Source organism: Elephantulus edwardii, unplaced genomic scaffold (assembly GCF_000299155.1).
Source record: "Elephantulus edwardii isolate Elephantulus edwardi_28Jun2011 unplaced genomic scaffold, EleEdw1.0 scaffold00130, whole genome shotgun sequence".
NCBI lineage: Eukaryota > Metazoa > Chordata > Mammalia > Macroscelidea > Macroscelididae > Elephantulus > Elephantulus edwardii.
This window is the reverse complement of record NW_006399880.1, coordinates 3809075-3833778: the sequence shown is the minus strand read 5'-3', so window position 1 is coordinate 3833778 and position 24704 is coordinate 3809075. Positions and strand designations below refer to the sequence as shown.

At 40.9% G+C, this 24704-nt stretch overlaps 1 protein-coding gene across 2 annotated transcripts in view; it reads right to left on the bottom strand.

Moving 5' to 3' along the window:
* Positions 1-24704, bottom strand: part of PDE6A (phosphodiesterase 6A, cGMP-specific, rod, alpha) — a 121973-nt gene that overhangs the window by 27670 nt on the left and 69599 nt on the right. For both annotated transcript variants that reach the window (XM_006893703.1, XM_006893704.1), the window contains 10 exons: positions 24018-24065; positions 15186-15335; positions 14616-14759; positions 13058-13123; positions 12730-12876; positions 10573-10680; positions 8697-8806; positions 5998-6085; positions 5729-5829; positions 4885-4992 (listed from right to left, as the gene is read on the bottom strand). In XM_006893703.1, the coding sequence (XP_006893765.1) occupies positions 4885-4992; positions 5729-5829; positions 5998-6085; positions 8697-8806; positions 10573-10680; positions 12730-12876; positions 13058-13123; positions 14616-14759; positions 15186-15335; positions 24018-24065 (1070 nt within the window). The remainder of the gene's footprint in view (positions 1-4884; positions 4993-5728; positions 5830-5997; positions 6086-8696; positions 8807-10572; positions 10681-12729; positions 12877-13057; positions 13124-14615; positions 14760-15185; positions 15336-24017; positions 24066-24704) is intronic.

The following is a 24704-nucleotide window of genomic DNA, read 5'->3' as shown; positions in this document are numbered from 1 at the left end:
CATTCCTATTTTAATTTTAATACACTTCCTCCCTGTTACTCTCCTTTTCATTAATCTGCTCTATCCCTTTCCCCTTTTCCAAGCTCTATCTCCGGGAAGACGCTGCCCTTTTGATCTTATGTGCTTGATGATAGGAGTGAGTTCCTCCCCGGCGTTATTGTTCACCTTGCAGGCCTGTCTACTGTTTGGCTGCAAGTTGAACCGCAGGGGTGAACTTTGCTCCATGTTTGGAAGGGGACTAAGGGCCATGGTCTCAGGGGTTGTACTAGTCTCTATCAGACCGATAAGCTTGGCAATTTTGATCTTACTCTACATTTTCACCCACTCTATCTGGGGTCTTCTACTGGGATCCACACCCAATCTACCTCTTCCAGCCTCAGGGACGTGATGGTTAAGGTTCCTGTGGCCCATCAGTCCTTTGAATCTTTGTTGGGTTGTTTGTTTTTTTTTCTATTTTGGACATTTTTCTGAAGAAATCATAAATTCCATTAAAAGAAATTTATTTTTTAAAAAATATTGGGTGTACATCAGTTCATTATTTTTTAAAAATAGTGAACACGTTTGCTGTGAGGCTGAACACCGTGACACTGATGTGTCAAATGCGTTAATGGTTGGTTACCCAATGTGGACAGTGTGGGCTGGAGCTCCCCGATTAAAACAAGCTTTGAAGGAGGAGTGGCATCCACTTCCATAATAGCTTGCCTCTGGAAACCCTATTAACTTGGAGAGAGGATGAGAGACACCAAAGCGTCGAGGACTCTCCTTCATAGGGTCACTATGAGTCGCCTGCGACTCGACAGCACTTAACAACAACAACAGCATCCTTTTAAAGACTATATGGCATTTCATGGTATCAGAGTACAGTATTTTATTTAACCACATCCCCTGTTAATGAACTCTGTCTTCTATCTTTCCCCTCGCGCCATCCCACAATTAAAGCTAATGTTGTAATGAATTACTCTGTACATATTTCTCAGGGCACATGTGGGAGAGGATATGGAGGGTAAATCCTGGATGTGGGATTACTAGGTCAGAGAGGATAGGAATTTAGAATTTGAATCTGTATTGCCTAATTGCCCTCCATAAAAGCAATGTTTACACTCTTACTACCACTTTCATCCTGCTCTATACCATGACATTTTTCTCTTTCATTTTCTCATATTTCCTCCTGCCTTCTTTGTTTTCTCATTTTATTGTGTGTGTACTTTGAGTAAAAGTTTACATAGCCAACTGGTTTTTCATTCAGCAAGTCTTGTATATTTTGTTCTATAACCTTAATTATAATACCCACAATGCAATCACATCTTTCCTACTTTCTCTCCAGAATATTAATTTCTATTACTTTTTGTACCTTATCTTCTTGCCTTCTGGGATTCATCTTTGAGAAAATGCTGCTCTTTTGACCATATATGGTTAGTTCTTGTTTTCTTTTCAAATTCTTGATTACTCTTGAATTTATTTGGGTGTAGAGTGAACAAAAGCCCTACCAGTCACCTCATTTATGAATAGCTAATCTTTCTCCTATGGTATAAAACCTGTGCTGAACACAAGCATAGTCCAGCTAGCCTGTCCTGTTGACCTGACTGTCCGTTCATATGTAGGACCCAGTTGCCTTTAATACTCCTGCTTGCCTGTTACTTTTTGTCTATTTCAGAATTTTCTGGGTATTCTTGTACACTCATTTCTCACAGTAATTTTGCAATAGGTATCCTAATTCCCAAGTAAACAGAGTGAACACTTCTCTTGGAACCATATTAATTGGACAGAGAGAATTGAAAACTTCCTAATTTTAGTTTAGGGAGCTCTGGTGGCTTAGTGGTAAGGAACTACACTGCCAACTCAAAGATGCAGGGTTCTTATCCACAAGCTTCTCTGCAGAAGAAAGATGGACAATCTTCTCCTAAACAATTTACTGCCTCTGAAAACCTCCTGGAGGGTCAGCTATGGGTTGTTTTTAACTTAACAGTACATAACATCATTTGAGAACATAAGGAACCCTGATAGCATAGTGTGTACCATCATGGATTGCTAACCAAAATGTCAGCAGTTCAAATCCACCAGGATAAAGATGAGAAGTCTCCAAGATTTATAGCCTCAGAAACCCAGTGGAAGGTCACCGTGAGTTGAAATTGACTTGATGGCAATAAGTATGCAAGAACTTGCCATTATTCAAGTCTTCTGCTGCCATTTTAAAATGTCCTGTGGGACAGCTCCTGGACTATCCTGAAGTTCTACCAGCTGTGTATGTCCTTGTTCAGTAGGAGTAGATCACCTGTTCCAGGATCAGGGCTCTTTATAGAGACCTGGTTGCACAGTTACAGAGCTGAGAAAGGTAGTTGTGTACTGTGGAGTTGGAACTGACCCATAGCTGACCCTCCAGAGGGTTTTCAGAGGCAGTAAATTGCACAAGAGGAGATTGCTCATCCTTCTCCTGTGGAGCAGCTGATAGATTAGAACTGTGCATTTTGCATTTGTAGAATTCTTTTTTATATATCTTTTTAAAAATTTATTATTTTCAATGAGAATTTACAGAGATTTTATGTTTCCATTCATTCATTATTGAGCTTTTCTCCCCTCCCAACCCCCAGTACACTACCCTTTTGGAAAAATAAAAGAAAAATTCTTTCATTGTTTTATAATCCCTCCCCCCAGGTCCACTCTACTATGCAGCCTTTGCTCTGGACTCGCGTCATGACAAAAATACCTAATCACATATCCCTTTTAAACAGTTATCTCCCTCATCTGTTTCAATGCAGTATACATTATTGAACCCATCTTTCTCAGTCTCCCCCCAGCCCTGATGTCGTCCCGTTTTACAACAGTGGCACCATGCAGTATTTGTTCTTTTGTGACTGAGATACTTCACTCAGCATAATGTCCTCCAGGGTCACCCATTTTGGATAATATTGCATGAGTTCCTTGTTTTTCAATGCAGCACAGTATTCCATTGTGCGAATATACCACAGCTTCTCTATCCATTTGTTTGTTGATGGGCACTCGAGTTATTTCCAACTCCTTGCTATTGTGAACAAAGCCGTGATAAACATGGGTGTGCATATATCTGCTTGGATGTCAGTTACGGTCTCTTTGGGATCTATTCCCAGTAGTGGAATTGTTGGGTCAAATGGTATCTCTATTTCCAACTTTTTGAGAAAGCACCATACTACCTTCCACAGTGGTTGCACCATTTTACACTCCCACCAACAGTGAATAAGGGTTCCAGTTTCTCTACAACTTCGCCAGCATTTGTTGCTTGCCGTTCTGTTAAATTTTGCTAATCTGACTGGGGTGAGATGATATCTCATAGTTGTTTTGATTTGCATCTCTCTTAGAGCTAGGGATTTTGAACATTTCTTCATGTGCTTGTTGGCCATCAGAATGCCTTCTTCAGTGAAGTGACTGTTCATATCCTGTGCCCATTTTTCTATTGGATTATTTACCTTTATCTTGTTGTGCATTTATGGAATTCTTACATTAAACCAATCAGAGTCCCTGAGAGGGATAATTGGCCCCACTTCTCATGCTCTTTCTGGAGCCCATCCCAGTAGTCACCCCTTCTCTGATGCAATCACTTGCAACATTTGTGAGTTAATAAGAACAGAAGCATCTAGAGTAGAAACTGTCTGGTACTCCCTTGGGAACTGGTCAGGCCTATTTCCTGACCATGAGGTCCCCTGACCATCACCATCAATGCTCAGGCCTTATTACAGAGAGCCGGGGGATCGATTAGGCTTGAACTTCATAGTCACAAAAGACCTCAGATTTACACGTTCACCTCATCATCAGTTGAGGTTAACCAGAGAAGCACATTGGGAGACTGGAAGGAAGAGATTCATGATAAAACTCCAAATTGTAGTGCCATCATCAAGTCCCATGCCAGTAAGTAAAAATACATTTTGCACAAACTACATATGTAACTAGTCTGTAAATAGCATGGTCATATTGCAAGATATTACTACATGTAAGGAAACATTTAAAATCATTAAGCCTAAATATAATGAGTGGCATAGATATTGATCAAATAATAATTGATGTGATGCTTTATATTTCATCAAAACTTTTCAAGTGACATTACTTTATTAATAAAAATTCAAATTTTAACAGAAATGCTTCAATTGAGATACTTCTTTTCCTAAAGAGAAATAATGTAATGGTAGATCTCCTTGTATTTTTCTCTTTTAAAATAAAGAGTAAAGATGACATAATTTCTACAACTCCATGCTAGAACTTCATTTTTTTCATATATTGTTGTTGTTGTTGTTGACTGTCTTTGAGTTGAGTATGACTCATAGCGACCCTATGAATAAAAGGCTGAAGCCCCTCTACAACTATCGACATTTATCAGAGTTCATAGAGTTTCCGGAGGCATGATATTTAGGAAGTGGATGCCACTCCTGCCTGCTTCCAACATATTCAAGTATATTAATATATATTAATATTTTAATATATCAATATATGTTAACATCTATTAATATATTTTGATATTTTAATATAGTATATTATATTAATTCTATTATATTACATTACATTATATTATATGAATATATTTTTACATTATATTAAAATATATTAATATATGCTTTTCCTATCTTGGTAGGGTGAGGGACAGCGCAGGAGGGGAAGGCCCTCTATGAGGTGGATTGGGTAATCGGGATGGGTGTGTCAGAGGCAATGCGATTGGCTCAGGATAGAGCAGAGTTTAGGGCTCTTGTACATAGGGTCGCTATGAGTCGCAAACGACTCGACGGCACATAACAACAACAACAACAACAATATTAAAGGCTCAAAAGTGGAAAGTATCAAAGGCTTCTCTCAAGGGTGGTAAGTGCTCTCGCTGTTTATGACCCTGGGCTTAAATGTGCCAGTTTCAACTCATCAACTCACATAACGATTTCCTTCCGCGTCTGCTCCAGCATCATGTACTGTGTCCATTCCTGCTCAGACTCGTAGGTCTTAGACTGATCCACAATCTTTTGGAACATGGTCCTCTTCCTATAAAACACATCATTTTGTGAAAGGGAGCACATTTCAGAATAACACAGCACCTGGGCTTTCTAATGCTGGCTGCTTCAGATAGAGGCAGAAATTACAAATGATAACAGAATTAGCAAACAAGACTTAGTTCTAACCCAAGCTCTGCCACTGATCTATTTATTATTTGACCTTGTTAACTCTGGACCTTTCTTTGTCCACTTGTACAATGAAAATAGTGGGGGTTAACTCGGTCATGTCCAACTCAGAGGAGCAAAGGAGAGTTAACATATGCTTCACAGAAGAAACATGTTCAATTTCCTGCCATGGAATTTAGTCTGAAAACCTGCTGGAGGGTCAGCTATAAGTCATCTCTGACTTGATGGCACTCAACAACAACACATACACAGCACAAGTGTTGCGCGCGGTTTATGTTGGTGTCATTAAGCCTATTTCAACTCATACATGCCAGGGTAGAACGGACTCCTTGGGTTCCTAGGCAAATTCCCAGGCCCGTTTTCCTGCTGGTGGGTCCAAACCACTGACCTTTAGCCAGCAGTTGGGTACTTTATCCATTGTACATGGTACACAGCATTTATTAAATCATTTGGAATTATGGTTGTTTTTATTGGTGATTATTCCATAATTTGGAATGTTTTTATTTGTTTTATTATTCCGTATTTTGAAGTGATGGTTATTTGATAATGTAACAACGTTTTAATAGTGTTATTATTAAAGTAGAGAAAAAAATACCCACTTGAAGTACAGGGCGAGGTCTGTGGCTATGATGGCAATGTCCATCATGTGGATTGCATGCTCGTGCTGTCTTCGATTGAGGTTTTGAAAGATATTTAGGCTCTAACGAGAAAGCCAGAGGAGAGATGTGAGAAAAGACTCTGGAATTAAGTCACCCCACTACCAGAAGTCACCCCAGATGATGTGCAGTGCTCCTGGGCGTCCCCAGCTCCTTGTGAGATGAAGGGTCTTAGGCAGGTCCAGAGCCAGTACGGAGGGCCCTTGTCCTACCTCATCTCTCAGCAATGTTTTGCCAAACTCCAAGTGGTGCCTTTCCAAGATGGAAGAGCCATGGAGCTTGGCCAGTGGGTTCTGGGACCTGTATGAGAAAGAGAAAGAGATCAACATAGAGGGGCCAATGTAGAGCGTGACGACCTCGTCTAACATCACCACCTAGCGATTTCGTAGGCAAAGGAGCCCAAGTCCACAAGTGAGAGGAACCGGCAATGGGGTCACACAGTAAAGCCATGGAAACATGGGCCGAGACATCAGGTCTCCTGGCTCTCAGCCAAATTTCCTCAGAGATCCTGAGCCTATTTTTGAGTCATGAAATCTGTCGAGAATCTGCTAAATAGTGTGATCTTTACCCCTAGAAAAAGGCAACTTTAGAGATGTATGGATTCCCTGAAGTCATTCATGGACATCAGTTCTGGGGCACATTTCAAAGGATACCAAGGCACCAGTGTTTCATATCTGAATACCATAAGTGTGTTTATTCATTTATTTATTATTTCTCAAATACCTACTATGTTTCAAATACCATGGTTGGCAGTTGCTCTTTGTAAAATGTAAAGTTTAGGTTGTTTTCATCTTGTGATGGTGAATAATGCTGCTGTGACCACTGGTGTACAAGTCTCTGTTTGAGTCTCAGTTCTCATTTTCTCAGGGTATATTCCAAGCAGTGGAATAGCTGGGTCATATGGAATTTCTATGTTCAGCTTTTTGAGGAAATGCCAAACTGTCTTCCAAAGTGGTTGTACCATTTTACAATCCCACCAACAATGTATAAGAGTTCCTATCTCACCACATCCTCTACAACATTTATTACTTGCTGTCCAGTCAAACTTTGCCGCTGCTACTGGAGTGAGATGATATCTCATTGTGGTTTTTATTTGCAGCAATTATTGTCAGTGATTTTGAGCATTTCTGCATGTGTCTGCTGGCCATCCAAATGTCCAACCATAATCAAATAGATTGAGAAATTATGGTAGAGTCACACAATTAAATACTATGCAGCTTGTAGGAGCAATGATTTTGTAAATTACTACCTAATTGGGACAGACTAGAGAGCATTATGAGTGAACTCAGTCCCATAAGGACAAATACTGTATAAGGCCATCATTGTAGAATGAATATGAGGACCCAAGGAGCATGGGGGGAGCAGAGGGGTGAGGACAAGCAGGGGGCGGGGGAATTGTTAATCATAAGGTTGCACAATTTGATAGATGGAGGGAGGAGCGGGTGAAGGAAATGGGAAAAGATCTGGTGTGATAATTTAAACACAATCTCTAGCCTCAGAAAAGCATAAGTGACTAGTGACTAAAGACTCAGAAAAACATGAGTTCCAGGGCTGCTGGTTAACCACTTACACACTGTGGTCTCTGGGCAGAGCTTCAGTTTCACCATCTGTACTGCATAGATAACATTAGTCCATTTTCTGCCCAGCCCACAGGGTGGTAATGTGGGTCCAACAAGATCATTGTTCAAGGACTGAACATCAGAGGCTGTCTGCACTGGAAGCTCTATGAGGCCGGGGTCTGTGTCTCTTTTACTCACTATGGTGCTTCCTTGGGTCCGCATAGGCCTCGTCAGACATTTATTAGGAGCATTAGAAACACATGAAGCATAAATGAACCCTTATCAGTTACTAGTATTATAGCTCAAAGTAGTTCAGCAGGGAGAGCAAGAAGGAGGAAAGTAAGAAAATATTAATTTCCTGTTGCTCCTAGAACAAAGTATCATTCAAATTTATCATGTTTAAGTTCTAAAGGTCAGAAGTTCTACATTCCTTCTGGAAGCACTAGGGGGAAATCTGTTTTCTATCCTCTCCCAGCTTCTAGAAGCCATCTGCTTTCCTTGGCCAGCAGCCCCACATCTCCTATCCTCTTTGGACTACTGCTGACCTCTTCGAAAGACTGAAAAGAGCTTGAAATCCTAAGCATCTGGCTTAAGGAAGGCTGAAGTGTTGAGCAGAACTTCAACTCCACTATGATTTTTAACACAGACTCAGATGTCATTTGCGTTTCCTCCTGACTGTGCCTGCCACACGGTTTTGCCCACAGGGATAGTGCAGTTGTATCACAGGCTGCCAGACCAGCTTGGTGGGAGTAGTTACTTGCCTAGACTTGTCTTTAATTCTATTAAGTCATAGTTCTGACCACTGTGGTAACCAGAGAGTTGCAGTGAGAACCCCAGAACCTGTTCTGTAAGAGTATAATATAAAATTGTGTATATATTTTGCCCACCAAGGTAGCCATGCCTACAATGGTGCTCAGAATCCTAGAAATGAAATCAGTTACTGTGAATTGGCAGAACTCCAGCAGTGCCAATGTTTGTCTTTGTCCTGTTTACATCTTAATAACAGAGTCTCTATAAAATATGTTCAAAGTGTGGGGTGCCTAGATCTTTTTGGCTCTGTCAAACCTGCCCAGATAATCCAGGACCATCCTTCTCTATTAGAAACTTGTTAATAGAATTTTATATGCAAATACTCCTTTGAATGTGAGGTAACATATTTTCAGCTCCAGGAATTAGGGAGTGGACATCTTTGGACCCACTCCTCTGTGTCCCACAGATCTCTAGGGAGATCTTCCCTAGAGGAAGTGGGAAGCTGTGCACAGTGGGACTTTCCTTTGTCTCTCTGGGGTCCTTCAGGCCTGGGTGGTGAATCCATAGGTAGGGTTGGCTGTGGGCGGTAAGGACTGACTCACTTCATCTGGTAGAGGTTGTTGGTTCCTCTGTGGTCGATGTCATGGCAGAAGGCAGCCGTGACCATGGCTAAGGCCTCCAGGTCTGTGAAATATCGCTTCAGCTTTCCAGTCTAGAAAGGCAAACAGAGGTACAAGTCTCTCCTGTTTTGTGGAGGTTGGAAGCAGGCCTGACAGGGAGGTATGAAGAGCAGAGCCTGCAGGTTAGAAACATGGATCTGATCTTGCCTCTACTCCTGGTTCCAGAGTGACTGACTGAAGCTTTGTCTGAGTTGGAGGGTTTTCTGGGTTATAGGACTTCTGATACTGAACATGAGAGTAAAAAACAAAGAAAGTAAATGGTCATTCTTCCTTTTTTTTTTAAGCTGGAGAAAGACCCTCAACAAGATGGATTGACACAGTCACTGTAACAATGGGCATGTCAGAGATTATGCAGATGGTGCAGGAAGAGGGATGGGTCAGATCTGCTATTTATAGGGTCTCTATGAGTCATAGTGGACTCCAGGATCTAACAACAACAACAGCATCTCCTACTCGACCTCAGCCTCTCAATCTGCACACCAGAGGTGGTGGACTTTGGACTAGACTATTTTCATTTTCAGAAATAGAGTGGTTTTGAGCACAGCCAAACTTCACTTTGTTCTACTGCTTTATAAGTACAATTCAGAGAAAGCTTTCCCTTCAATGTCTTCAAATTCTTAACTCCTCTCTCCTTCTTATTGGAGAGCAGGGGCAAGGAAGAGCTCTGCAGAAGTGACGCTGACCTTGACCCTAGGAAATCAATGGAACATAAAGGTTGTCCGGCTGAGGGACAGCCTGGCCAGAATTCCTACCTGTAGGCCTAATTCCTACTCAGACCTGTTCATTCCAGTCTGGCTCAGGAAAGAATGACCAAGGGCAAGCGCAGGGAGTTACATAAATGCTGGATGAGGAAACAGGTCCCTCAAGTAAAAACATTGGCACAAATATCAGGTTTTTATACAAATAATACACACTTTACTTTTTTTTTTTTTTCCAAACTGCTGGAAACCTTCTTCAGTATTAGTTGCCATATTTGGGTGCAAAAATAAAGAACACAAAGTTATGTCCACCCAACAGCATGCATTGTGGCACTATTTGTAAGAGATTAGAGATAATCTTCATTTCTTACAATAGGGGACTGGGTAAAGTCTGGCATATTTAAACAATAGGGTACCACGTGGCCATAAAAAATAGATCAAGAAAGGATGTGACTAATGTATTTGCAAATGAAAACAGCAAATTACAGAATAATATAAGTCTATAGCAAAATAAACCCTAGGGGAAAAAAATTAGAAGAGTTTTATGACAAGACTTCGTGTTGGGATGTTGTCAAGTCAAAATTGACTCACAGCTGATCCTTCGGCAGGTTTTCAGAGGCTGCAAATCACACAGGAGAGGAGACTACCCATTTTCCTCTTGTGGAGCAGCTGGTGGATTTGAACCATTTGCTTTTGGATTTGCAGCACAATTCCTTACCACTAAGCCATCAGAGTTCCTTGATAGAACCAGAGTTGGCAATATACCACTGCTTTCATTCACTTTTCATTTTATAGGTTTCTTTGGTGTTTGACTAAGATTCTTCAGCTAAGCACATTAGATAGATAGATAGATAGATAGATAGATAGATAGATAGATAGATAATAGATAGATTGAGATATATACATAGATTGAGATATATTTTATATCTATTTATATATATATTATACATAAGTTTCTATATATACGTAGTTTTAAGAAGCAAATGATGGAGAGTGGAGAGTAATGCAGGCTCTGCCATGTGGAGTCACTGCAGGGACCCCTGGAGCGGCAGGAGCCCAGGCATTGCACTGCACCCCACTAGTCCCACCAGTCCCCATACCACCAGCAAGGAGAACATGGTCTGTCCCACGTTGAAGCCGTGCCGCCAGTTGTGGTAGGTGATCCTGCGGTAGCCCTTGCTCAGCGAGTACATGAACCGCACCAGGGCCTGTGAACACAAGCAGGGCACTGAGGCAGTGCACACCTTCCTGAGGCCTGAGGTCCTCTAACCCTGTCACTGGACCACAGGCTTGTTATGTACCACTTAGTAGGAACTGATTCACAGCTGCCCTGCAGTGGGTTTCCAGAGACTATAACATGGGAGGAAATTGTCCATCTTTTCTCTCAGAGCAACTGGTGGATTCGAACTGCATGCCCTGGGGTTGGCAGCACAAATCCTTGCCACTAGGACACCAGAGCTCACCTGAATTAGTGGGTAGGAACCAGAAATAGGTGACTAATCATGTGTCAAGCCCCGTGACCATGCTGAACAGCACAGCAGTTAATTATTCAGCTGCTGTCTGAAAGGTTAGCAGTTGGAACCCACCCAGCCACTCCAGGGAGAAAGACCTGGCTGGAGATCTGCTTCTGTACAGATTACCCCAAACAAAACCCAAACCCACCACCACCGAGAACATTCTGACTCCGTGACCCTCCATCTTGGCTCTAGGGCTGTAACTCTCTACAAAGGAGGCCGCTCATCTTCTCCCACAGAGCTGCTGGTGGATTTGAACCATCAGCTTTTTGACTGGCAGTGCAAAAGCACAACTATGCCACTAGAGCTCCTGGTGTACTGTGCCAATGTCTAGAAAATCCTCTGGGGTAGGATCCCCTTAGTATCCCATAAGGTCACCAAGTGTTGAAAATTGACTCCAGGACATTGAACAACAGTGACAAGTAAGTGTGAAAATGGGTGTGGTTACAAAACAAGGTAGTTAAGTGTCATTCTACCTACTCCACCCACTATGTTTTATCAGCGATCCCCAAACTGCTCCGCAGAGCCAGTGTCCTGGAAGAAATAAGGTGCTTTAAATAGGATGGGTGGGAACAAAGGGGTTCTTTAATTCAGTGGTTCTCAAACTTGAACGTACATCAGAACCACCAGAAGGACTTGCTTCATTACAGAGTTTCAGATTCATTAGAACTGGGAGTGAGCGTGCATGAAAGAGAGAGAGATGACCTGCATTTCTGATAAGTTCTCAAGGGGTGCTGGCGTGGCCTTGGCCAACACTTTGAGAATCACTGATCAAGCAGGTCTTGGAAATCCTGCATACCCGCATTCCTCCTCCCTCATCCCCAGATGCACAGCCAGCTTTACCAAGGAATCCTGGCAGAGATGAAACAGTTTGAATTGGTTTAAGCCACATCTCCACTCTTATGCCAGGATAGAAAAAGAAGCTGAAAATCCTAACCCACTGCCATTGAGTCAATTCCAAACCTTCCATTGGGTTTCTGAGGCTGTAAATCTTTATGGGAGGACACTGACCATCTTTATCCCACAATGCAGCTGATGGATTCCAATTGTCAGCCTTTTGACTATTGCTTGGACAAATAATGTACCATTGAGATGGAGCTGATTTAGAGTTGACCCGCTAGCAGGTTTTCAGAGGTTGTAAGTCACACAGGAAAGAGTGTCCAACTTTCTCCTGTGGAGCAACTTGTGGATTTGAACCTCATGTCTTTGGGTTCAAGGCCATCATAACTTGGTCCCTCAGCACCTGCTACCAAAACCTTAGTGTTCTGGACACTGGCCCTGAGGTACCTTCATTCAGAAAGTCTGTGTCTCTTTTCAGATAAATGTTCATGAATGCAATGTGGGTAACACTTTAAATCCTAAAAGCTGAGGGCACTCCCTTTTAAAAATAGTTTTAAAAGATTGTGGGGTTTTGTTTGTTTGTTTTTTTAAAAAAGAAGTCATGATAACTTTCAATCTAAAGTGAACAATAACACCAAGGAATACATTCCTCAATACACTCAACTATACTAGACCAAAAGATAGGAAAGGGTAGGCCAGAAGGATTCGTGGAAATGGAAAACACAGGGAGGAAGGGAGAAGAATGTGATTGCATGATGTGTATTGTAATTAATGCTATGAAACAAAACTAATAGGAATGCTTGGATGGAAAACCAATTTGCTTTGTAAATTTTCACTCAAATCACAAAAAGGAAAACAATAAAAACGAAAGAGGAAGATGAATAATGTTTCTTTTGATCTCACCTCTTGGGGAATGTGAAATTTCTCCACCACTTTAAGCTCATAATACATCTGTATCCCACATTTCACCAGCTCCAGTTCTGTTAGGGGCAAGTCACTGAAGTGGAATTTGTTAATTTCATATTTCTCTGCATCCGGCAGCTCTCCTTGCTGTGTTAGGAACAGGATCAAATGATTAGGAATTCTGAAATATTCCTGGGCTCTTTCTCACTCACTCAGCCCTGTCCCCATATTGGGGGTGGTGAGATGCCAGAGCAGAGTGGGCAGACATGCTTGAAGAGGACAGATAGCCCCAGGGCACTCTGTGGTTGTTCTCCATGCACTGGCTCACCAGGATCTCAGTCAGCTCCTCTTCCTCACAGTCCCATGGCTCCTTCCCATACACCTCCCTGGTTTTCTACCAGTATCCAAAATGTGGCAGAGAAAAGACAAAAAGGGAAAGGTTACTACATCACAAGTGTGTCTCCTCTTCTCCATTGCTACTTTTCTCTTTCCTGCAAGGTCCTTACACCGTACTACCAACCCAGTGATGCTGCCATTCAACAGTCAATGACAAGGAAATTCAAGGTCATAGAGCAGAGTCATAGAGACCTACATCCAAATGCAAGCTCCAGTACTCACTAGCAGCATCAGTTAACACATCTGATCTTCAATTTCTTCATTGTGAGATAGGTCTACTGAAAGCACTTCACTGGTGGATAAAATTAGTGCAATATAATTTATTAGACTATGTGAAAGATGAGCAATCTCCTCCCATGTGATTTACAGCCTCTGAAAGCTCACTGGAGGGTCAGCTACGAGTCAGTTTCAACTTGACAGTTTTTAAACAACAAAAAATTTTAAACGATAAATAAAAACTACTTATCACAGTGTTTAACATGCAGTAAACACAATATAAAATTACATTGTAGGTATTTTCATGGTTGTTATTATTATTAACTAGGATCTCTGGGGGCCTAATTCATAGAGAGTTTCGCTACCAACCTAAAGATGGAGCCTCTCGGGCAGTTTCCTCCAGTACAATTTACAGCCTCTAAAAAACTGCTGGGGTGTCAGCTAGGAGTTGGTTCTGACTTTACAGCAATAAGTTTGAACTTTGAGTTAGTGACCATGATCCTTACTCCTCTCATTTGCTTTGTTACTTGGGACCAGTTCCTTCTTTTTCTGATCCTATTTCTTCAACTAGAGAGGATGCAAGCATATTACTTGTTTCAGTTTTTTTACTGGTCCACTGGGGCTGTGGTTCTGTGAGGTACATATAGGCATCATTTGGCTGAATTATGAGCTGAGCTGAACAAAATATGAGGCAATTAATCTAGAATTTTCTTTTCTATATTTACAAATTTGGGGGTAAAGCCATCAAACAAAATTGAGTGTAATATTGTCTTATAAACTGTGAAGGTCCTGAGCCTAATGTAAGGACTCCCTAATAATATCTAAATGCCTCTGAACTACATTGATCACCAAAATCTTCTCTGCTCTAATTTCATTTATAAGTAGCTGCCACACTGGAAAGAGACTCTTGATCGTTGTTTATTTGTCTGTTAGACAGAGCTTCTTCCTAAAGCCAAGTCTGTAGCTGAAAGATCCCATCCAAAACAACAAGTCAGATTTGAGCAGAGTAAGAAATGGAATTTCTAGAGCTGTGAAGCCAAACGGAAGTAACCCTTTGAGGGATAACTGTTCTCCAGGGTAGCCGTCACATACTACTGTCTGTCACTCATTTGTCCTTCCATCCAACCAGCTTAGAAAATTGAGAGTATTCTTGTGCTGGGCAGCAGTGAACAAAGCCACACAGTCCCCGTCTTCAGGGAGCTTCAAGTTTAGTCTAGCCATATTTCAGTGCCCAATCTCCACTACAGTGAAAACAAGAAGAGAAATTTACCCACCAAGATTTGCTGGATTTCTTCATTGTCACACTTCACATGGTATTTGACCATGTCCTGGAAAATGTCCTTCCTGTTTTCAAGTTTGTTCATTGACTCATAGGTGTCAGGATTTAGGACTGACCAGCCCAAGAATTGAGCCAAAGACTGAAAATAAAGAGAAAAGAGAAGGAGATTTGGCCCTAATTTTGTAAAAGAGGGCAACACTCTCTTAGCTTCTGTTTTCTCATTTATAAAATGAGTTTTTAAAGTCATGCACTGCACACCTGAGTTACTGTGAAGATAAAGTAATGACTATGAAGACACTTTAAACATTGGAAAACATTATGGACATAAAAAGGGTCATTCTAATTAGTAATCTTTATAAAAAGGAAGTATGCTTTCTGATAGCATGTGAGGGAAGAAATTGGCTGTGAAATTGTGTTCAGGATAGAACAGCAAAGTGAGCTTCCCACTAACTCCTCCCATCAGGTGACAGGGCAGCAGCACATCCGGGGCCCACTCTCATCTCTGGAAGCCTAGATTGGCAACGAGCTGACAGTGACTCTGAGTATCCCTTCTGGCAGACTGTACCTCCATGAGGGTCTCATCCATTTCATCAAAGGGTTTCCCATCTTTACGGTTATAAAACGTGGCCACGCCAACAATTTCTTCCTTCTTGTTCACGATCGGCATAGAAAGGACATTTTTAATCATCCATCCAGACTCATCCAGAGGCTCTTTCTACGAGAGAACAGCCAAGTTAGATTTCCTGAGTCTCGGCTGCAGGGGCTGCTGTGATGAATGTTATACAGCATGTGACCTTGGCAGAGACCCACTTGGGTTAGAGGAAGCAGGATTTAGATTGAGCTAGGGGGGGTTGGGGAGTTGCTTTGTTTTGGTCACCACTTAGATGTTATGAGCACACATTCTATCTGGATAGACTTGTTTAATGAGGACAGAATGATGAGCAGAGTCAACCCAGAGAAGTAGTATTTCCCTTTCAGATATGAAAGCTAACTTCAGGGGACTTGCTTGGAAGGATAATGTTGGAGACTCTTGAAATGGAATCAAACAACTAGAAAGCCTGACCGTTTTGCTTCTTAACCTTTATGTTTTACTTTTGGCATAATGGTTAGGGTGTTTCAGTGCCAACCCAAATGCTGGTAGTTCAAAGTCACGAGCTGCCCTGTGGGAGAAAGCTGGGCAATCTCCTCGTGTATGATTTATAGCCTCTGAAAACCCTTGGAAAGGTCAGTTCCAACTCCATGGCAATGTCTACTATTATTATTAAATTTGACATGCTAGTTCATCTTCTTTGACCTCAATTTTGTCATTTAAGATGGGAACATTAAAGCAACTCTGGTGGTGCAGTGGTTCAGTACTAATTAAAGGGCAGTAATTCAAATCCACCAATTTCTCCAGGAGGAAAGATGTGGGAGTCTGCCTCCCTATCAGTTACAGCCTTGGAAACCTTATTGGGCATTTCTATTCTGTCACATAGGGTTGCTATTAGTTGGAATTGTCTTACAGACAGGACTAAGAAGAAGAACACGTTCTTCATGGAACAAATAAGAAATGCAAATGAAAGTTGCTGGTCAATTAATTATTCAATTAGGAGATGCCTTAGTGAGTCATTCTCATCTCTGAGTCTCATTTTCAACATTTATAAAATGGGGATAACTAGATGTGAAAAACTACAATTTTTTTTACATCAATTTATACACAGAGCACTGGTGGCCTAGTGGTAAGAAACTATGCTTCAGTTCCAAAGATATGCAGTTCGAATCCACCAGCTGCTCTTTGGGGGAACTCTCCTGTGTGATTTACTGCCTCTGAAAACTGGTGGAGGGTCAGTTATGGGTCAGTTTTGACTCAATCACAAACGACAGCAAAAATATTGTTCCATAAACTAAGCTAGAAGCTAAGAAATCAAGGCAAATAAGGCCCAGGGTTTGCTGTTTGGGTTGCTTTTAATCTGGGGAAATAGATAAGCAATCAGCCTGCAGTGTGAGAGGTTTTTTAAATGAATTGTCGTTAGTTCTGCAGGAGCCGGAGTAGGAAGGTTTTTTTCAATATGTATTTTTTAATTTTTCTATTTTTTTCCAATTAATTTTAATGGAAGTTTACAGAGACTTTGGATTTCTGTTCATTCATTGTTGCACTTTTCTTCCTGCTCAACCTCTCTCTCCCAAAGCGGGTTTCTTAAAGTAGTTGAGTCCTCCAGTCTAATGTCCCTAAATTCTTAAAGTCTTGAGGTTATAACAATTACTATTCCAGTAACATAGAAAATGAGACAATGCAAAGCACTTGGTGGGACAGTGTCTGCAGAAGTGTGTGGAACACAGTCCAAGGAGACCAGCGATGAAGATCAGGAAACTCAAGTTCAGGCCCCTCAACTCTCTAACTATTCCTTCCCCTCTAAATGTCAAGATAAGGAGGCAGGTTTCATTGAAAATGAAGTTGAAACCATTACAGATTTTGTCGTTATTGACTATACAAAAACAAAACATACACCAACTCAGTATTTTTTTACATGTATAATTTAGTAACACTGACTGCATTCCTCAAGTTGGGCAACCATTCTTATCGTCTTTTCTGAATTGTTCCTCCTCCATTAACCTAAATTTACTAACCCTTAATCTTCCCACTTACTCTTGTGAATTGCTTTCAAATACTGTTTTCCTGTGCCCTCAAGTCACCTGTGACTCAGAGTGATCCTAGCACAAAAGCTCTGTGCCAATCCTGAGCCAGTCTCACCTGCTTCAACACACCTATGCCCATCATCCTAGTTACTGTGTCAATCCATCTCATCTAGGGTTTTCCTCTACTGAACTGTATCCCCACCCTTCCAAGCATGATGTCCCTCTCCAAGGACTGGTTCCTCCTGGCAAAATGCCCAAAGTGTGTGAGAAGGAGCTTCAAGATCTCTGCCTCCAAGGAGCGACTTGGTTTCACCCTCTCCAGGACAAACCTGTTAGTTCTCTTGGTAGTCCATGCTATTCAATACTCTTCTCCAGCACCACAACTCAAAGGCATGGACACAGTTCTTCTGTCATCCTTAGCCATTGTCCAGCTCTCTGATGCATAGCAAGTAATTGTGAAGATAGTGACCTGGACCAGGCACACCTTAGTCTCTAGACTGACCTTTTTGCTCTTCAGCATTCTAGAGAGGTCCCTGAGAATAGATTTTTCCTAATACAATTCTTCTTTTGATTTCTTTACTGCTCGTGCCAAAGAGTTTTGATTGTGGATCCAAGCAAGCTAAAATTGTGAATAATCCCAATCTATTCTCCATCTATCATGGTGCTGCCAATTGTCCCAGTCATAAGAATCTTTGTCTTGATGTTTAGCTTCAGTTCATATTGGAGACTGCAGGCCTTGAACTTCTGCAGCAAATGCTTCATATCCTCCTCAGTTTCTGCAGGCAAGGTTGTGTCATCTGCATAACACAGATTGTTGATGAGTCTTCCTCCAATCCTGATGCCACATTCCTCCTCATAAAGCCCAGCCTCCAGAATGATCTGTTTTGCATGTAGATTGAAAATATATGGAGACAGGATGCATCCCTGATACACTCCTTTCCTGATTTTGAAACATGCAGTGTTTGCCTGCTCTGTTTTGATTACTGCTTTCTTGTCCAAGTATTTTGTCGTTAGGTGCTATCAAGTTAAGTACAACCCATAGAGACCCTATGAACAACAGATCTGAACCTTGTCCTGTTCTGTGCCATCCTCACAATTCCTGACACATTAGAGCCCATTGAGGCAGTTACTGTGCCAATCCACCCGGTTAAGGGTGTTTCTCTCCTTCGACAACCCTCTATCTTTCAGAGCATCATGTCCCTCTCCAAGGAATAGAACCTCCTAGCAACATACCTGAAGTTATGTTTTCCGTGAGCACAATTAAGTGTTCTGGGATTCTCACTCTTCTCAAGGTTAGCCACAGTTTGTTGTGATCCACATAGTCAAATGCCTTTGCATACTCAATGAAACACAGATAGACATTTAGCCAAGATCTGCTTTAGCCAAGATTCATCTGACATTGGCTATGATGTCTCTAGTGCCATGACCTTTTCTAAACCCAGCTTATATTTCTGGCAGTTCTTTGTAAATGTACTGCTCCAGGTTTGTTTTTTCTATTTTTGTTGTGTGGTGTTTTGGTTTTTTTTTTGTTTGTTTGTTTGTTTGTTTTTTGTTAACCTTCAGCAGGACTAAGGTGTATCTGATACAGGCCATGGTCTTTGCAATTACTTGTTATGCGTTAGAGAATTGGACAATGACTAGGAAGGATAGAAGGAGAATTCATGCCTTTGCGCTGTGGTGCTGAAGAAGAGTATTGAGTGTACAATGGACCCTTAAGAAAACAAACAGGTTCATCCTGGAGAGGGTTAAACCAGACTGCTCCTTGGAGACAAGGATTCTGAGGCTCTGTCTGACATATTTTGGACATGTTGTAAGGAGAGTGAGGTCCTTGGAGACAGACATCATGCTTGGGAGGGTGGAGGGATAGTGCAGGAGAGGAAGGCCCTCTATGAGGTGGATTGATTCAGTGACTGGGGTAATCGGGGTGGGAGTGTCGGAGACGGTGTGACTGGCACAGGATAGAGCAAAGTTTAGGGATGTTGTACATAGGGCCACTATGAGTCGCAAGTGACCCGATGGCACATAACAACAACAACAACAACATTATAGTAGTGATAACGTTTGTTAATTTCCACACTCTGTTGGATCACCTTTTCTTGGAATGGGAATAAATATAGGTCTCTTCCGGTCAGTTGGCCAGGTAAATTGTCTTCCCGATTTCTTGGCACAACCTGGTGAGCAGATTCAGGGCTGCATCTGTTTGTTGAAATTTGTAGGTATTCCATCAATTCTGGGAATCTTGTTTTTTGCTAATTCCTTCAGAGCAGCTTGTACTTCCTCTTTTATCACCATTGCCACTTGATCATATGTTGTTCCAGGGGGTTCTTCTATGTTAGCTGATTCTTTTTGGAATAGTTACTGTACTCCTTCTATCTTCTTTTGATGCTTCTTGGATTATTCAGTACTTTGCTCATAGCATCTTTGAGTATTGCAACTCAAAGCTTGGATTTATTCTTCAGTTCTTTCTTTCAGCTTAAGAAATGCTGAGCGAGTCCATCCCTTTTGCTTAATGACTCTAGGTCTTTGCACATTTCATTATAACACATTACTTTGTCTTCCTGAGCTGTCCTTTGAAATCTTCTGTTTATCTCCTTCACTTCCTGATATCTTCCCTTTGCTTAAGCTTCTCAGCGCTCTAGTGTAATATTCAGAGTCTCTTCTGACTTTCATTTTGGTATTTTCCTCCTCTTCTCCCTTTGTAATGACCTTCTGTATTCTTCCTGGATGACTTAATTTTCTTTAACTTGAACTTGCGTATGAATATTTGACATATAAAATTATTTAAGCAAACACTAAAGCTGAAGATTGTTTTGCAAGAGATATTATTACTGAATACAGATGAATTATGCCTGAAATCAGAGGATACCACAAAGATGTTTATTTGTGTTTTATTAACTATACAAAGGTATTTGACTGTGTGAATCATAACAAATTAAGGCTAACATTGAGAATGATGGGAATACCAGAACACTTACTGTGCTCATGAGAACCTTGGACCAAAAAGTAGCTCTCCTAACAGAATCAGGGAGCTCTGGTGGCCTAGTGGCAAGAAGTTGAATTGCAACCCCAAAGTTATGCCATTTGACTCCACCAGATGCTCCACTGGAGAAGGAGGGGTAATCTCCTCCTTTGCCAGTCAGATCAGATTCAACAGTACACAAGAAGGAAAAAAAAATATTCATTTGAACAGAATCAGGAAACACCCTATTGTTTAAAATCAGGAAAGGTGTGTATCAGGGCTGTATCTTTTCTCCATGCCTCCTCCATCTGCTGTGCAAGTAATTAGAGAAACTGGACACTATGAAAAAAAGTGTGGCATCAGGATTGGAAGAAGACTCATCAACAAGCTGCATTATAAAGATAGCACAATCTTGCTTGCAGAATTTGAAGATGACTTGAAGCACTTACTGTTGAAAAATCAGAATACAGCTCTGGTAGACCAGTGACAAGAAGCTGCATTGCAATCCCAAAGGCAAGTGGTTCGAGGCCATCAGCTACTCCATGGGAGAAGGATAGGCAGTCTCCTCCTGTGCTATTAACTATCTCTAAAAATCTGCCAGAGGGTCAGCTATGGGTCAATTGTAACTTGACAGTACACAACAACAACAATAAGAACAACAGCCTTTAAAAAGGATTACTTCTCAATATCAAGAACACAAAAATTCTAACCACAGGTAACACTGTGATAGATGGAGAAAAGATAAAGCTGTCAATGATTTCATTTCACTTGTATCCACAATCAACACCCATGGTAGCAGTAGTCAAGAAATCAAAGGACAAATAAACCAAATTTTTTAAAGAAAATTTTTTAAATTAACAAAACAAAATCAAAGGACATAGTGCATTGGGGAAATGTGATGTCAAGGATCTCCCCAACGTTTTAAAGAGCAGGATATCCATTTGAAAAGGTGCACCTGATTCAAGCCATGGTCTTTTCACTTGTTTCGTACACCTCTGAAAGTTTAACAATGAATAAAGAAGACCAAAAAACAATAGACACACTTTAATTGTGGTGTTGGCAGAATATTGAATATACTAGGCTGTGTATCACTGAGTCAGAATGAGCCATAGATGACCTGTCTTAAGATGTTTTCAGAGGCTGTGATCACATGGGAGCAGCTGGCAGATTCGAATCACGTGCCTCGGGGATTGCAGCATAGATTGTACCAGTAGGCCACCAGAACTCCCCATTGAATACACTACTGACTTCCAAAAGAACAAAAAAGTCTGTCTTTAAAGAACTGCAACCAAAGCGCTTTCAGAGGCAAAAACAGTGTAACTTTATCTCACTTACTTCATGCATCTTCTCAGGAGGAATTAAACCTTGAAGAAAAACAAAGTGCTGGGATAGGTGAAGGGTCAGAGAAAGAGAAAAAGACTCAACAAGACAGATTGGCACAGTGACTACCATAATGGTCTAAAGCTTGACGGAGATTGTGAAGATGGGGCAAGATAGAGCAAAGTTCAGATCTGTAGTTCATGATGAATTATAATCAGTCTAACATCACCTAATAAGGTCCGCATCTCTAATCTACCAGCTGCTTTGCATGAGAAAGGTGGGCAAGCTCCTCAACGTGTCAGTTCCAGCCTCTGAAAACCTGCTCAAGAGTCAGCTATGGCTTGGTTCTGAATCGGCAGTACACAACCACAACCACAACATGTTCAAGCTTTGCTAATCAGGCTAAACTGTGCTTTCAAGAAAACTCAAGAGGATGTTTTATGTTTAAAGATTATCTCAGTACAATTTTTTTAAAGAATTTTTTACTTTATACTGGTTTGCTTACAAAGTTTGTGTACATTGCTTTTCACAGCAGTTCTTTCCCATTTCAGGACAATTTTTAAGCAAGGAAGTGACTTGGTTCAACTTACTTTAAAAGAAATTACTCAGGCTGTTATTGTGGAGCTTTAACCCATATCAAGCCCTGCAGTCCTTGACCTTCTGTAGCAAATGCTTCAGGTCCTCCTCAGTTTCGGTCTTTCTCTGATCCTGACACCACATTCCTCCTCATAAAGTCTAGCCTCCTAAATGACCTCTTCTGCATATTGACCGAATAGATATGCAGACAGGACACATCCCTGACACACTCCTTTCCTGATTTTGAACCATGCGGTGTTTCTTTCCTCTATTCTGAGGACTGCTTCCTGGTATAAGTACAGGTTTCAAACAAGCACTATCAAATGTTCTGGGATTTCCCATTCTTTTTGATGTTAACCACATCTTCTTTATCCTAATTTGTTGTGATCCACACAGTCAAATGTCTTTGCATATTCAATGAAACAAAAATAGACATTCTGCTGGTACTGTTTGCTTTCAGCCAAGATCCATTTGACATTGGTAATGATGTCTTTTTTTCCATGACCACTTCTAAACACAGCTTGTATCTCTGATGGTTCTCTGTCAATGTTCTGTTCCAGATGTTTTAGATAATCTTCAGGAGGATTTTTGTTGAGTATGACATTAGTGATATTATTCATTCTGTCAGATCACCGTTTTTTTTTTTTGGAATGGGAATAAATATGGATCTCTTCCAGTCAGTTGGCCATGTAGTTGTCCTTCAGATTTCTTGGCACAACCTGGTGAACACATCCAGAGCAGCATCTGTTTGTTAACTATGTCAGTTGATATTCCTGGCCTCTAAGTTCTTTCATGAGTGAAAAACAATTTATTGTTTTTCTTAAGAGTCATTCTTAATCTAAGTATCTACTTTTTAATTATTTTGTGATTGATAAAGGCTTGCTTTTCTTATATTTTAGCATACTAAGCTCAACAAATATTAACAGAATTGAGGATAGTGAAAAGAGATAAGATCTTGGCCAAGGGAAACTGATATTTACAGAGAAGAATAAACCTAAAGCACAAGTAAGGGGAGGAAAGGAGGTTAAAAAGTAAGAGTATAAGAGAAAAACTCCTTTAAGTAGTCTTTCAGACTTGGTACGACTGGCTCTGTCTGTCACCTCTCTAACATCCTCTGCTGCTCTCACCTCAGTCTCCAACTCAGATGTTGGCTTATGCAGTTCCTTCCACTAAGCCAGCTATCTTCCCTGCTCTTTCCTGCTCAGACATGACTTTCTCAGACATATTTTCTTTCGTTCCTCTCAGAAGAAGTCAGCATCGTTGACAAGGTCCTCCTCTACCCCTTTATGCTCCTGACAATTCTCCATATGTCTCTTCGTCATGGACACATAGCCATGAACACTCGTCCACTATTGTGATCTCTGGATCTAATGCAGTCCCTGGCATCATCATTTCTAAAAACCAGCCAAGCAAATTCAGATGGAATAATGAACAATATCCCTGGAGGATTCCAAAGAGACAGAAATAATATATTCAGATAGGCACATTATAAAAGGTGGCACACAAGAATGAGAACGTATATTGTTCTTGAATGAGAACAACCTATGTTCTCATTCAAGAACCAAGGAGACCTGGGCAGGAGATGATGGTTGGAGATGGAATAACATAAACAAAGAAGCTGAAGCCAGGAGGAAAGGATAGGGAATGTCAAAATGGAATAAACCAGTGCCTCAGGGCGAATTCAAACCTCTAGCCTCTAGGTTACCAGCCAATGTCATTAACCATTTGCAACACCCAGGCACCTCCTAAAATTCAGCAAGATCAAGGAAAGTCATTTCAACTGACATATGACTTCCCCCCCCCAACTTGTGCTCTTAGTTTATTAAGACTATTTCTCAAGAGGGTGAGTGGATTCTAATGTAACCTAATGGTTATTTTAGGAAAGAGGGAATTACACAACTAGAGAACAAACAGAAAATGACTTACCTGAAATGCAAAAAAGTCCTCGGAAGGTGCGTTCATGATGTTGCAAATCTGAGAAGCATGATGGAGAATAATGAAATTGTAATTAGAGCTGACAGAGTAGCCAGGGGAGCAAGGCATACTATTTTCTGACACACAGTACCCTTACCCAAGGTGAGCATGTTCTTTTCATCAGGTGGACATATTGGAGATGGTTTTGCATTATTAGCTGAGGCTCCTGGGCAGAGAAAACCACCTTACAAACACTACTTCCCACCATTCACTTCATATGTGAGTTATTCCCAACTTTTGGACAAGTTACAGTGGTACTTTGTCATGAGAATCTCATTTTATTAAGCATTTGGACTGTGTCTCTGTGTCTGATTTTTATTTCTTAATATAGACAATGCTACACTGAAATTTTTAATCACTTACATTTAAGTTTTGTTTGTTTTATTAAGAGGGCTTATTTTCTTTTTGTTTCATTTTCATTTTTATTTTATATTGGTTATACAAGTGTCCAGGTCTTTCATTCATAGAGTCACTATGAGTTGTCTATGACTCGATGGCACTTAACAACAACAACACAATAACGAGAGAGCTCTGTTGGCCTAGTGGATAGAAAGTTAGGCTATCAAGCCAAATGTGGGTGATTTTAATCTGTGGCCCTCAGTTCTAGCTTTAATTTATTTTGGTCAAACATTCTTCTAA